Source organism: Poecile atricapillus, chromosome 1, assembly GCF_030490865.1.
Source record: "Poecile atricapillus isolate bPoeAtr1 chromosome 1, bPoeAtr1.hap1, whole genome shotgun sequence".
NCBI lineage: Eukaryota > Metazoa > Chordata > Aves > Passeriformes > Paridae > Poecile > Poecile atricapillus.
In genome coordinates this window covers 85744536-85758334 of record NC_081249.1, presented here as the reverse complement: position 1 = coordinate 85758334, position 13799 = coordinate 85744536, and the positions used below count along the sequence as shown (strand labels likewise).

At 57.4% G+C, this 13799-nt stretch overlaps 3 protein-coding genes across 5 annotated transcripts; 1 reads left to right on the top strand and 2 right to left on the bottom strand.

Moving 5' to 3' along the window:
* Window positions 1-232: 232 nt before the first annotated feature.
* On the bottom strand, window positions 233-1387 carry LOC131582878 (thyroid hormone-inducible hepatic protein-like). Of its 2 annotated transcripts, none has more exons than XM_058846447.1 (2): window positions 895-1387; window positions 233-618 (listed from the first exon to the last, which is right to left on the bottom strand). In XM_058846447.1, the coding sequence occupies exon 1, from the start codon at window positions 1312-1314 to the stop codon at window positions 913-915; it is 402 nt and encodes a 133-aa protein (XP_058702430.1). In that variant the 5' UTR covers window positions 1315-1387; the 3' UTR covers window positions 233-618; window positions 895-912. The 2 variants fall into 2 exon arrangements, with proteins under 2 accessions (XP_058702430.1, XP_058702421.1); XM_058846438.1 differs by having other exon boundaries at window positions 233-623; window positions 895-1386.
* A 5572-nt stretch (window positions 1388-6959) lies between these two features.
* Window positions 6960-8108, top strand: LOC131592575 (thyroid hormone-inducible hepatic protein-like). 2 transcript variants are annotated; one of them, XM_058864164.1, is made up of 2 exons: window positions 6960-7446; window positions 7723-8108. In XM_058864164.1, exon 1 carries the CDS (start codon window positions 7027-7029, stop codon window positions 7426-7428), a length of 402 nt encoding a protein of 133 aa, XP_058720147.1. In that variant the 5' UTR covers window positions 6960-7026; the 3' UTR covers window positions 7429-7446; window positions 7723-8108. The 2 variants fall into 2 exon arrangements, with proteins under 2 accessions (XP_058720147.1, XP_058720139.1); XM_058864156.1 differs by having other exon boundaries at window positions 6962-7446; window positions 7718-8108.
* A 3113-nt stretch (window positions 8109-11221) lies between these two features.
* On the bottom strand, window positions 11222-13509 carry NDUFC2 (NADH:ubiquinone oxidoreductase subunit C2). Its single transcript, XM_058864179.1, has 3 exons — window positions 13281-13509; window positions 12256-12402; window positions 11222-11425 (listed from the first exon to the last, which is right to left on the bottom strand). Exons 1-3 carry the CDS (start codon window positions 13417-13419, stop codon window positions 11376-11378), a joined length of 336 nt encoding a protein of 111 aa, XP_058720162.1. The 5' UTR covers window positions 13420-13509; the 3' UTR covers window positions 11222-11375.
* Between the last annotated feature and the right edge of the window lie 290 nt (window positions 13510-13799).

Genomic DNA, 13799 nt, shown 5'->3' with positions numbered 1-13799 from the left:
TGGACACAGCTCTGAGCTACCTGGTCTAGTGCAAGGTGTCCCCGCACACAGCAGGGCATTGCTCTGGATGGTCTCTGAAGATCCCTTCCAACCCAAGCAATCTCGTGACTTTGAGATTCTTTGTCCCTTTCCAATTTCCCAGCATTGTCCCACAAAGTTCCCACCCTCCTGAGGCAGTGTCCCCCCTGCCCCTCACTGGGGCGCTCCATGGGTGAAAGCACCAGACTGACAATGGCTTCACAGGGATTCTTTTATTAGCAGAAACAGGGGAAAATGCCCTTGGAGTCCAGATACCAGCTGGGAAAGGGCTTGGCAGTCTCAAGGGACTCTTCGTGGTCTGGGTCACCTCACAACACCCCGAGCTTTGTGCCCCTCTTTGAAAATAAAGAGGAGGGCACGAGCCTGCAGTTCTTCCAATGGACCTCCCGGCGCAGCCGGATGCTTCTTCCTATGAGGATAAGGCACCACCCGGTTCTCCAGTGGTCACAACCATCTCCGGTGTCAGTGCCAGTGCCAGGAGATCAGATCAGCTGCCACGGAGTGGGGAACGCGAGCGAGACTGGGAAGAGCCTGCGATGGTCAGCGATGGGGACGTCTTGTGCTTCCTGACACCAGCGCCTGTCCTGCAACAGCAGCATTCCTTAACTCCAAGGATCATCCCAGCGGGACACACGGTTTATCGACCCTGAGTCCGTAGACTCTGAACCCCTGCAGTGTCTGCACAGAGCAATGGAATGGGTTCCTTTCTCCAGCACGGAGAGGCATATCCACCCGCGTTGAGGGGGCAGCCCCCATTTCAAGGCCCTTCCCAGCAGGTCCCCAGCCCCGCACTGTCGGCACCTCTCCAGGGAGAACAACCCTTGTCCTGGACCCTGCACCCCCCCCAGCTCTTACCTGGTGGCCAGGACAGGGTCACCAGCTGGGCTGGCCCTCGCTGAGGTTGATCTGCTCCAGGATCTGGCTGTACCTCCGGGTCAGGGCATTGGTGTCCCTGGTGAGGTGGGTGAGGATCTGCTGCAGGCCAGTCAGGTGGTGGGACAGGCGCTCCTCCAGCTGGGCGTCCCCGGCCTCGTTGCTGTCCGAGGATGTGTCCATGTCGGTGTCGGCACCGGTCGGGCTCTGGTCACCGGCAGAGGCCAGGCCTTTCTCCACCATGGGCTTGATGGCCTTGAGGAGCTGGTAGCGCTCGTAGAGGTCCGTGCGGCTCTCCGCAGCTGGGGCTGCTCCCTCCTGCTGCGGGAAGACCCCTCGGAGCAGGCTGGGGAACATCACCTCCTGCTCCATCTTCTGGGTGGCTGAGAAGTACTGCTCCATGGCCCTTCTCCTACAGCTCTGGCAGTGCTGCTCAGGGCTCTTCTGAGAGTGTCTCCTGCTCCCTGTCCCTGCTGGGGCTTTTTATGCAGTGCCGGGGCACGTCCCTCCCCTGCTGTCCTCCCCTGCCAGCCCCGCTTGGGCCGGATGGCCTTGGGGTCGGGCTTGGCTCCAGCCCAGCTGGGGCTCAGCCATGCCGTGTCCCTGGCTCTGTGCAGCCTCTCCTGGCCCAGCCTCCCCGTGGCCTTCACCCGAGCTGGCCGGGGGTCCCGCTGCCTTCTCTGTGCCAGGAGCTACGGTGGGTAGCATGGAGGAGAGGTGCCCTGGGGCTCTCCCATCCTGTCCCAACATGTTCAGTTCTGGGGCCCTGTGGGGGTGGGTCCAGCTCCTGCCCCGCAGTTTGGGCAGGTTGCAGGGGACGGTCACCTGCCCCCGTTCTTACTGCCATGCGCTCGGGACGTGAACGCTCCAGGGACATTGAGCAAGCCCTCTTGCAGACGTATGCAAATCTCACTGGAAATACCCTGGAAGTCTGGGGAAAATGGAGCCTGCTGGTGTCCAGAGACTGGGGTCCCCAGAAATATCCCATTCCCCGAAACTCTTGCTGAGTTCAGCAGGGATGTGGACAGGGACAGGGACTTGACTCCATGATGTGTAACTCCTGTGGCAGCAGCACAGAGCCATTGCTGCCCCCAGGGGATTGTGGACCTGGGTACCCTGCCCTTGTCCCAGTTCTGGGAGGGCAAAAGCCACAGCCAGGGTGCCAGCTGGCAGTGCCTGTCCCTTCATGTCCCTGTGGCGTGTGCCAATCAGGGAAAACGGCTCTATTTGGGGAAAAGCTGTGGGGTACTCCGTTCCTTTTGCGACCCTTCGTGCTGGCAGCTGTCCCTCTGTCCCCACGTGTCCCAGCCAGGTGCCCGCACTGCCACGCACTCTTTCCCCACCAGACTTGTCCTCGCCACCCCTCCTGTCCCTGGCATCTCTTGGTGTCCTGCCACGGAGCCCGATGCTGCACCAAGGTGTGCGGGTGCTGCTGGCCCCGTGCAAGTGCCAGACAAAGGCTTGGCAACATCAGGGCACCCGGGCCACGGCAGAGCTTCCTGGAGGTGTAGGCGCATCACAGGGCTCTGGGGACTGAGGGACACAGGGCATGCTTTGCCCTCCTGCTCTCCCCACCGCTTGCCCAGCTGCTCATAGTGAGCATGGCAGCACGTCTGCGGGTGACAGTGGCTCAGCAGAATCCGGCTGCTCCCCAGATCCCCACCCTGGGGACATGAATACTTGCCAAATCCTCTTGGTGCCTCTGGGGACCCCATTAGCTAAAAATGGGCCACCACATCCCCCAGAGCCTGCTGGGAGAGACTGGGAAGAGCTGGGGAGCTGCCACTGCCAGCAGGGATGGCAGGAGCAGGAGGACCAGGCCTGCTGCTGGAGAACAGCACAGCCACCACAGGGGTGCAGCATGGCTGGGTTTGGGCTGAGCTGAACTGGGCCACCAGCCCTGGTTTGGGGCCCCAGGGTGGCTGCTCAGGGCCACCAGGGCTCCCGGGAGCTGCACTGAGATCCCCTGAGTCTCTGCTGACTCAGACCCCCAGGTTTGGGCAAGCTTACTCCTGACCTGTTACCCTCCTGGGCAGCCCAGCCCCAGCCCCAGCTTCTGCTCAGAGTGCAGATCGTGCCACCACATTTGTCCCCAACTGTCCCTGTATCATCCCTGGCACAGTCTCCTGTCTTATCCCTCTGTGGCACCACGGGAAAGGAAGGTGGCACCATGCTCAGCAGATGGAGCTGGGTAAAGAAGGAAGAGGGGCGCAGTCAGAGTGACAGCAGTCCTCCTGCCAGGTCACCGTGATGTGCAATGGAGCCCTGCTCTCCTGCAGGTGGCTGAACACCTGAGTGCCTATGGGAATGGTGAAAGAGTTCCTTCTTTTCCTTTGTTTTCTTGTGCAGCTTTTGCTTTTCCTATGAAGCTGTCTTCATCTCTACACATGAGTTTTCTCACTTTTACCCTCCCAGTTCTCTCCTCCATCCCACTGGGGGAAGAGTGACAGAGCAGCTCACTCTCAGTGGGGATGAGTTGCCAGCGGGGGCCAAACCTTGACACCCACGGTGAAGCTCCAGCCTCGGAGTAGATTTGTCCCGACCTCAGGTCACCCTAGCGGGGGGAACACTATGATGTCTCTGAACCTCCACAAAGCTCCATGGTGGCCCAGAATTCCCAACAGCACGGGGCTGGCAGAGTGTGCATGGGGCTGGCAGAGTGTGCAAACCTCAGTACAGCACTGGGCCCCACTGCAGGACACCCAGGGATGCCTGGAGCAAAGGAGATGTGCCTGGAGAAAGGGACAAGAGGAGCACTCAGGAAGGGACAAGTGGAGCGGTGGGTTCAGGTCTGAGGGGGTGAGGGCAGGGGGCAGAATGGACACCTGGCGGCTGGGCTATGAGGGGACAGCAGGTGAGCTGCCAACACTGAGGGTTGCAAAAGGGATGAAGGACCTGGCGGCCTTTCCCAAAATAGAACCATTTCCTCCAATTGCGACATACTGCAAGATAAGAAGGGATGGGAGTTCTGGAAAATTACCAGCCATGGCCTCTGCTCCAGGATGGGGGTGATGGGGGTGATGCAGTGGGATACTCAAACCCGGTCAGATAAAGGCCACAGAGAGGCTGGGCCAGGAGCCAGGGGTGGCAATGAGGAGAGGTGCCTGGGTTCTCTCCTATCCTTTCCCATACTATCTCAACCTCCAAACATATTCAGTTTTGTGTCCTGTGGGAGTGGGTCCACCTTCTGCTCTCTGGTGTGGCTCGGCTGCAGGCAGTGATGCTGCTGGAGATTGTCACCTCCCTCACTCCTTGCTTCCAGGCACTCAGAATGTGACCACTCCAGGGATATTGATCAGCCTCTGTCCATGACTGCCAGCCTGTACATGGCAGCAGACACTGGTGCAGAGCTGCTCACTGGGAGTGCTCTGCTCCATGGAGTCCCACAAGGGTCATGAGGACATACGATGGGCACAGAGATGGGAGCAGACGCCACAAGGAGAGCTGCATTCATGGGGTGGAGCTATCATTGCCCACAGTGGAGCACAGACGGTGCCACCTTCACCCCCATCACCCCTATCCTGGAGCAGAGGCCATGGCTGGTAATTTTCCAGAACTCCCATCCCTTCTTATCTTGCAGTATGTCGCAATTGGAGGAAATGGTTCTATTTTGGGAAAGGCCGCCAGGTCCTTCATCCCTTTTGCAACCCTCAGTGTTGGCAGCTCACCTGCTGTCCCCTCATAGCCCAGCCGCCAGGTGTCCATTCTGCCCCCTGCCCTCACCCCCTCAGACCTGAACCCACCGCTCCACTTGTCCCTTCCTGAGTGCTCCTCTTGTCCCTTTCTCCAGGCACATCTCCTTTGCTCCAGGCATCCCTGGGTGTCCTGCAGTGGGGCCCAGTGCTGTACTGAGGTTTGCACACTCTGCCAGCCCCATGCACACTCTGCCAGCCCCGTGCTGTTGGGAATTCTGGGCCACCATGGAGCTTTGTGGAGGTTCAGAGACATCATAGTGTTCCCCCCGCTAGGGTGACCTGAGGTCGGGACAAATCTACTCCGAGGCTGGAGCTTCACCGTGGGTGTCAAGGTTTGGCCCCTGCTGGCAACTCATCCCCACTGAGCTGCTCTGTCACTCTCCCCCCGGTGGGATGGGGGAGAGAACTGGGAGGGTAAAAGTGAGAAAACTCATGTGTAGAGATGAAGACAGCTTCATAGGAAAAGCAAAAGCTGCACAAGAAAACAAAGGAAAAGAAGGAACTCTTTCACCATTCCCATAGGCACTCAGGTGTTCAGCCACCTGCAGGAGAGCAGGGCTCCATTGCACATCACGGTGACCTGGCAGGAGGACTGCTGTCACTCTGACTGCGCCCCTCTTCCTTCTTTACCCAGCTCCATCTGCTGAGCATGGTGCCACCTTCCTTTCCCGTGGTGCCACAGAGGGATAAGACAGGAGACTGTGCCAGGGATGATACAGGGACAGTTGGGGACAAATGTGGTGGCACGATCTGCACTCTGAGCAGAAGCTGGGGCTGGGGCTGGGCTGCCCAGGAGGGTAACAGGTCAGGAGTAAGCTTGCCCAAACCTGGGGGTCTGAGTCAGCAGAGACTCAGGGGATCTCAGTGCAGCTCCCGGGAGCCCTGGTGGCCCTGAGCAGCCACCCTGGGGCCCCAAACCAGGGCTGGTGGCCCAGTTCAGCTCAGCCCAAACCCAGCCATGCTGCACCCCTGTGGTGGCTGTGCTGTTCTCCAGCAGCAGGCCTTGTCCTCCTGCTCCTGCCATCCCTGCTGGCAGTGGCAGCTCCCCAGCTCTTCCCAGTCTCTCCCAGCAGGCTCTGGGGGATGTGGTGGCCCATTTTTAGCTAATGGGGTCCCCAGAGGCACCAAGAGGATTTGGCAAGTATTCATGTCCCCAGGGTGGGGATCTGGGGAGCAGCCGGATTCTGCTGAGCCACTGTCACCCGCAGACGTGCTGCCATGCTCACTATGAGCAGCTGGGCAAGCGGTGGGGAGAGCAGGAGGGCAAAGCATGCCCTGTGTCCCTCAGTCCCCAGAGCCCTGTGATGCGCCTACACCTCCAGGAAGCTCTGCCGTGGCCCGGGTGCCCTGATGTTGCCAAGCCTTTGTCTGGCACTTGCACGGGGCCAGCAGCACCCGCACACCTTGGTGCAGCATCGGGCTCCGTGGCAGGACACCAAGAGATGCCAGGGACAGGAGGGGTGGCGAGGACAAGTCTGGTGGGGAAAGAGTGCGTGGCAGTGCGGGCACCTGGCTGGGACACGTGGGGACAGAGGGACAGCTGCCAGCACGAAGGGTCGCAAAAGGAACGGAGTACCCCACAGCTTTTCCCCAAATAGAGCCGTTTTCCCTGATTGGCACACGCCACAGGGACATGAAGGGACAGGCACTGCCAGCTGGCACCCTGGCTGTGGCTTTTGCCCTCCCAGAACTGGGACAAGGGCAGGGTACCCAGGTCCACAATCCCCTGGGGGCAGCAATGGCTCTGTGCTGCTGCCACAGGAGTTACACATCATGGAGTCAAGTCCCTGTCCCTGTCCACATCCCTGCTGAACTCAGCAAGAGTTTCGGGGAATGGGATATTTCTGGGGACCCCAGTCTCTGGACACCAGCAGGCTCCATTTTCCCCAGACTTCCAGGGTATTTCCAGTGAGATTTGCATACGTCTGCAAGAGGGCTTGCTCAATGTCCCTGGAGCGTTCACGTCCCGAGCGCATGGCAGTAAGAACGGGGGCAGGTGACCGTCCCCTGCAACCTGCCCAAACTGCGGGGCAGGAGCTGGACCCACCCCCACAGGGCCCCAGAACTGAACATGTTGGGACAGGATGGGAGAGCCCCAGGGCACCTCTCCTCCATGCTACCCACCGTAGCTCCTGGCACAGAGAAGGCAGCGGGACCCCCGGCCAGCTCGGGTGAAGGCCACGGGGAGGCTGGGCCAGGAGAGGCTGCACAGAGCCAGGGACACGGCATGGCTGAGCCCCAGCTGGGCTGGAGCCAAGCCCGACCCCAAGGCCATCCGGCCCAAGCGGGGCTGGCAGGGGAGGACAGCAGGGGAGGGACGTGCCCCGGCACTGCATAAAAAGCCCCAGCAGGGACAGGGAGCAGGAGACACTCTCAGAAGAGCCCTGAGCAGCACTGCCAGAGCTGTAGGAGAAGGGCCATGGAGCAGTACTTCTCAGCCACCCAGAAGATGGAGCAGGAGGTGATGTTCCCCAGCCTGCTCCGAGGGGTCTTCCCGCAGCAGGAGGGAGCAGCCCCAGCTGCGGAGAGCCGCACGGACCTCTACGAGCGCTACCAGCTCCTCAAGGCCATCAAGCCCATGGTGGAGAAAGGCCTGGCCTCTGCCGGTGACCAGAGCCCGACCGGTGCCGACACCGACATGGACACATCCTCGGACAGCAACGAGGCCGGGGACGCCCAGCTGGAGGAGCGCCTGTCCCACCACCTGACTGGCCTGCAGCAGATCCTCACCCACCTCACCAGGGACACCAATGCCCTGACCCGGAGGTACAGCCAGATCCTGGAGCAGATCAACCTCAGCGAGGGCCAGCCCAGCTGGTGACCCTGTCCTGGCCACCAGGTAAGAGCTGGGGGGGGTGCAGGGTCCAGGACAAGGGTTGTTCTCCCTGGAGAGGTGCCGACAGTGCGGGGCTGGGGACCTGCTGGGAAGGGCCTTGAAATGGGGGCTGCCCCCTCAACGCGGGTGGATATGCCTCTCCGTGCTGGAGAAAGGAACCCATTCCATTGCTCTGTGCAGACACTGCAGGGGTTCAGAGTCTACGGACTCAGGGTCGATAAACCGTGTGTCCCGCTGGGATGATCCTTGGAGTTAAGGAATGCTGCTGTTGCAGGACAGGCGCTGGTGTCAGGAAGCACAAGACGTCCCCATCGCTGACCATCGCAGGCTCTTCCCAGTCTCGCTCGCGTTCCCCACTCCGTGGCAGCTGATCTGATCTCCTGGCACTGGCACTGACACCGGAGATGGTTGTGACCACTGGAGAACCGGGTGGTGCCTTATCCTCATAGGAAGAAGCATCCGGCTGCGCCGGGAGGTCCATTGGAAGAACTGCAGGCTCGTGCCCTCCTCTTTATTTTCAAAGAGGGGCACAAAGCTCGGGGTGTTGTGAGGTGACCCAGACCACGAAGAGTCCCTTGAGACTGCCAAGCCCTTTCCCAGCTGGTATCTGGACTCCAAGGGCATTTTCCCCTGTTTCTGCTAATAAAAGAATCCCTGTGAAGCCATTGTCAGTCTGGTGCTTTCACCCATGGAGCGCCCCAGTGAGGGGCAGGGGGGACACTGCCTCAGGAGGGTGGGAACTTTGTGGGACAATGCTGGGAAATTGGAAAGGGACAAAGAATCTCAAAGTCACGAGATTGCTTGGGTTGGAAGGGATCTTCAGAGACCATCCAGAGCAATGCCCTGCTGTGTGCGGGGACACCTTGCACTAGACCAGGTAGCTCAGAGCTGTGTCCAACCACTGAGTGCAAGCTCACTGGGAAACCTGTTCCTTTGTGCCACCAGCCTCAGGCTGGAAAGTTTCTTGCTAATGTTGACAGCAACGCCACAAAAGCTGATGCCTGATTTCTGTGTACAAAAAAGCGTGAATGTGCCCAACATTTGGCCCAGTCCTGCAAGAGTGAGGGGCAACAGAGCTGTAAGTCTCAGCACCCCTGGAGAGTAGCCTCCCTCTCTCAAGACCCAGCCCCGTGTCCAGACACACCAGCTTTGGGATGCACTGGAGACTGCCATCTCCTCTCTCCTGATCAGGCCATTTCTCTCTGCTGCTGAGACCACTCTGGCTTTGGCTTGTCCTGCCCGAGCGTGGCAGCAGGGACAGGGTTTCCAGCCAGCTGTGGTTGAGTGAGCAGCTGAGACGACTGGGGACTCTGGAGAGGGCAGCTGAAGCAAGACCCAGAGGTGCCCCACATCTGAAAGGTCCTGGTGAGGTTCAGGGGAGGCCAAGGACAATTCTGAGGGGTTTGGGGCAATCAGAGTCAAGGGAGATGTTTTGGCAGGAGGTACTGGGGATGACGTGGGACCATTTGGAGATACATGAGGTGACGTTTCCCCCCTCCTGAGCCATGGCTTTGGATGGGCTCTCTGGGAGGATGGTGAGTTGTGGGGCAGTCTTGCCCAAACACCATCCCTGTGGCCAAAGAGACCCAAGGAGCTCATTGCACCAGCAGGCAGAAGTTTTGCTTCTCTGGGAATGCAGCTGCCAATCTGGAAGTCCCTCAAACTCAATTCCCTCTATCCAGACTGCGGATTTCAGAGCTGGCCTGCTCTCTGTGTCCCTCCTCAGCCTGGGCAAAGTTGCAGCTTTGTCTCATCCAGAGGAAATGGAGCGTGAGGGGCATACTGGGAGAGACCTGGGCCATGCCCATTGCAATGGCACCTCTGGCTGCGGCATCATGGAACTCTGCCTTTGGAGCTCTTCCCCCTCCATGCCGATTGCAGAGCCAGGTGTTGAACCATGAGGAATGGATGGAGACTGGTTCCCGGTGAGGAGAGGACCACAGGAGGGCTGATGTTCCTCCGGTGCTTTACCAGGCCGTAGCTCAAGAGTGGGATCTGTGTCCCCTGGAGAACATGGCTGGCTGTGCTGGTTTAGGCTGTGACGATTTTCTTCACCGTGGCTGGTGTGGGGCTGTGTGTTGCATTTGTGCTGAACCTAATGTTGATGAGGCACAGATGTTTCTGCTGTTGCTGAGCAGGGCTCGCACAGAGCCAAGGCCTTTGCTGCTTTCTGAACTGCCAGGCTGGTGAGGGGACTGGGGTGCCTGGGAACTTGGGAGGAGTCACTGGTGGGATACTTGATCCCAACTGGCCTGAGCGGTATTCCAGACCATATTACATCATGCTCAGTATAGAAAGTGGGAGGAAGAAGGAAGAAGTAGGAGACTTTTAGAGTGATGGCCTTTGACTTCCCAGGCCACCGTTAACCGAGATGGAGCCCTGCAGTCCTGGGGATTGCTGAACACCCACCTGCCCATGGGAAGTGGTGAATGAATTCCTTGGTTTGCTCTCTTTGCATACGTGGCTTTTGCTTTCCCTATGAAGCTGGTTTGATTTCAGCCCCCGTGTTTTCTAGTTCTTGCCCTTGGTTCTCTCTCTGATCCTGCTGGTGGGGCAGTGAGTGAGTGGCTGTGTGGGCCTTGGTGGCTGGCTGGGGTCAAACCCCGCCGGTGTGACAGCGAGGGACACCTGCAGCCACCTGTGGCTTTGGGCTGGGGCAGCGCTCAGCAGCTGGAGAGGCTCGTGGTGCCCCAGGGAAGTGTCACAGCAGGACACAGCAGGGGTGACACACTGAGCACGGCTGTTGAACGTGACCAATGGGAGACGCAGAATGTCCCCAAAGGCCTGTGACCTGGGACAGCTGCAAGGGCTTGCTGACGTGTTGTGGGCCGCTTGCGTCCCCCCAGGACCCGCGGGTCTGTCTCTGAGAGCCGCTGTCCCTCCAGCTGGCTCCGAGCCCGGTGTGTCAACAGGAACATTCTGCCTGCTCTGATTGCAGGGCATTGCATCACGCTGCCCCAGGGATGTGTCAAGCCCTGACGGTGCCCTGCTGCTGCCCACTGCTGCTGGCCACTGCTGATAAGGGGTTTCTGCACTGGTCCCACTGGGATGTTGGCAGACAGGACAGATCAGGCATCTCCAGCGTGGCAGGGGGTGCTAGCTCTCTGCTGCCCTGGACAGGCTCCCAGGGCACCCACACTGTCACCGGCCACCACGGTGAAAGGTCTTCTTCTTTCAGATTGTTGAATCAAATCAGGGCGGTAGCACTTCTTTTACATCTGTTTGGACATCATCTCCATCAGAGAGCACTGACCTGGCACAGGCCTCAGTGTCAGGAAGACAAGAGATAAAGCCCAGTTTTGGCCCAAAATATTGAATGAGTAAGAAACCCCAAATTCCAAATCAACACAACATCCTCACCCTCACATGTGGTCAGTGTTTGGATTCAGGAGCCAGGAACCAAGTGAAAAAGGAGAAAGGTTGGATCTTATTATCATTAACAGAAAAGCAATAATAAAAAACTTAGAGATGGAATTAATTAGGAAGAGCATGTATTTTGGTAGCTGTTCAGAATGAATTTCACAGCAAGACTTTATGTACAGCATCTACAGGGGCTGGCCAAGAACATGTTCAAGGGTCAAGAGAAATACCACTGAGAAATAATAAAGATGAACTTATAGAACCTCTCTCTGAGTTTTATACAATATATGTTGTGTGAACAACTTTCCACTCTTGCAATTAAAACAACTGAAGAAAACAATAATCCATGTTCTTATTCTGTTACAAATATCAGTCATCTATGTATTGACAAACCATAAAGGAACAGAAGAGCAAACAATTAAACACTAACTATTTAATCAAGCTTTTATTACATGAAAAGGAGTAAAATTCCATCTTTTAAGCCATGGACGGTTCAACAGTTGTAGCCACCTTGCCAAAGTTCTCAGGATGGCAGGAATTCATCCTGTGATGTGTCGCCATTGGAGAAATCCTCAGCGAATTGGGTGGAAATCCTCCAAGAGCTCCCCTATTCTTTTCTTTTCTGTAAGAGGTGGGAAAACCTAATCAGCACCTGAGATCAATTTGGAAGGTGTTTCATATTAAATCTTTATGTTAACAAAGCCACCAAAAATCTGATTTTTGCTACCCACAGCAAACCATTAGCTTGCTCTTGTAACCAAATGCAGAACTTTTTCTTTTTTTTTTTTTCCATATGGCTCTCCACAGGTCCCTGTGGAGGAATCTCAGTAGTAACAGTTTTTTATTTCTACATATTCCTTCTGACATGGCATGATGCAGACCACAATCCAACAGACAGAGTCACCCAACTGTATTGTATTAAAAAATGGACAATTTTCACCCAAATTTGCTATTGCATCGCTGGGCTCAGTGATTGCATTTAGTAAAAAAAGTCCTGCTCTTCATCATTGCTCTAAGCCAATGCCACTTCAGGTATCCTGTCCTTCCTGTTTATTCCTTTTTCACCTGTTCTGCTTGTTTTCTGAATATTCATCATAAGATTTCTGAATCTACATGCAACAGGCACTTTACAGGAACAGACATTACTATTGTGAAGTTACAAGAATAAAACCTGTGATTTCTAATTTCAATTATTTCTTCTTCTGTGGTACATGTTTGGCCTTTTTTTTTTTTTGGCTGTGCTACTTTTATTCTAAAATGAGCTTTTAGGAGGAAGAGGTGGTCATCAATGTGCACCAACAGCTCAATAACAAGATCTATTTTCACATCAGAAAATCCTTTCGACTGCTGCAATTCAGAGTGTGAAGGAGCAGGGAAGCATTAACCCAGCAACACCTTTACACACAGGTTATGGCAGGCTGAGGTCTCTCTTAAAATACCAGCTGAGTGTACCTGTTTTCGCTTGGAAGTCCACTGGGTGGTGCCTGACATACTCGAACAGCTCTCTGTCCACCTTGGCATGCATGTACTCGGCGCGTTTCACAAGCTGGTAGCCCACAAAGCAGCCCAGGGTAGCAAACAGGACCTGCCGGTGAACACCTGCAGCAGGAGGAGAGAGGAATTATCCCCACCTCTCCCAGCTCCCCGCTTTCCCCAGGCCCCCCAGACACTCCTCTCTCCCTGCTTCGCCCCTGCCAAGGTCCCTGCAGCACCCACACCTCCCACGGCCCCTGCCAGGCCCCCCTTTCCTCAGGGCTCCTTCCCCTTCCCGCCACCCATATCCCTCAGGGAGTCACCTCAGATCCCCTCCAAACGATGCCCCTTTCCCAGCTCCTTCCAGTTACCGCCCCGTGACAACAAATCCCTCACTTCAGGGCTCCCATCCCTTGACTCCCATCCCAATCACACAGAGAACTCCCTTCTCCCGCAAGAGTCCCCCCGAGCTCAGGGCTCCCTCTCTTCCCATCCCCACTTCATTCATCCCTCAGTGACCTCAAGCCCCACACCCCCCTTCCCCAGGCCCACATACTCCCTCTATCTCCTCCTTCCCTCACCTCAGCGCTCCCTCCCTTTCCCCAGCCCCTACATCCCTCACGGTCACCCCAAATCCCATATACCGGTTCCTGCAGCCCCCAAACCTCCTCTAGCCCCTCACTCCTGGCTGTTTCCCCTTCCCTCTCCTTTATTTATCCTTCAGAGTGACCCCTTTTTCCCAGGCCCACATATTCCCTGTACCACCCCTGGCCTCGGATCTTCCTCCCCATCCCCAGCCCTTATAACCCTCAAGGTCACCCCAAATCCGTCCGCCCGCCCCCATGTCCCCTCCAGCCTCTCACTCCTAGCTGTTTTCCCCTCTTCAGCTTCATTTATCCCTCAGTGAGCCCAAGTCCCACGCAGCCCCTTCCCCAGCTCCTCAGCTCAGCCCTCGCACCCCGCTCCGTTCCCCCTCCCCTCCGGCTGCCCCCGTCCCCCCGCACCGGATCGGAAGACGGGGCGGTGGTTATAGGCGTTGTCCAGCAGCGCCGACAGCCACCCCACGAACCCGAGCCATACTGAGCCCTTGTTGAGGAGCGGTGGCGGCGGCAGCGACCGCGACTCGTCGGGCAGGAACGCCATGGCTGCCGCCCGCCGAAGGTGACTGGGGGGAGCGGTGCGGCGGCTGCGCCTTCCCCCGCCGGCCAGCGCCGCGCTCCCGCGTTCCGCTGCCTTCCTCGCCTATGGTTGTTTTACCAGAAAACCCGTCCCAAAATCCAACTCCCGACCCCACAAACCCACTGCCCGTCCCAAAATCCAACTCCCGACCCCACAAACCCACTGCCCGCCCCGAACTCCCTGTCTGAGCCGCCTTAGCCGCGTCGGGGAGGGGGCTCCTGCAGCCCTAACCCCACAGGGTGAGGCGGGCCCGCTGCAGGGCCAGCGAGAAAAGGAAAGTAACCAGGTCGGGAAGTAAATTAGGGGGTTAATTAAGCACTAAAATCGAACCCAATTAATTTTCA

What these genes read in the sequence shown, in the direction of transcription:
- LOC131582878 (XM_058846447.1), bottom strand. Translation starts at nt 1,314, where the DNA reads ATGGAGCAGTACTTCTCAGCCACCCAGAAGATGGAGCAGGAGGTGATG.
- NDUFC2 (XM_058864179.1), bottom strand. Translation starts at nt 13,419, where the DNA reads ATGGCGTTCCTGCCCGACGAGTCGCGGTCGCTGCCGCCGCCACCGCTC. An exon ending in CCGCCCCGTCTTCCGATCCG is followed by an intron (nt 12,403 to 13,280) that starts GTGCGGGGGGAC and finishes CTCCTGCTGCAG; the next exon opens with GTGTTCACCGGCAGGTCCTG. An exon ending in GGACTTCCAAGCGAAAACAG is followed by an intron (nt 11,426 to 12,255) that starts GTACACTCAGCT and finishes CACCTCTTACAG; the next exon opens with AAAAGAAAAGAATAGGGGAG.
- LOC131592575 (XM_058864164.1), top strand. Translation starts at nt 7,027, where the DNA reads ATGGAGCAGTACTTCTCAGCCACCCAGAAGATGGAGCAGGAGGTGATG.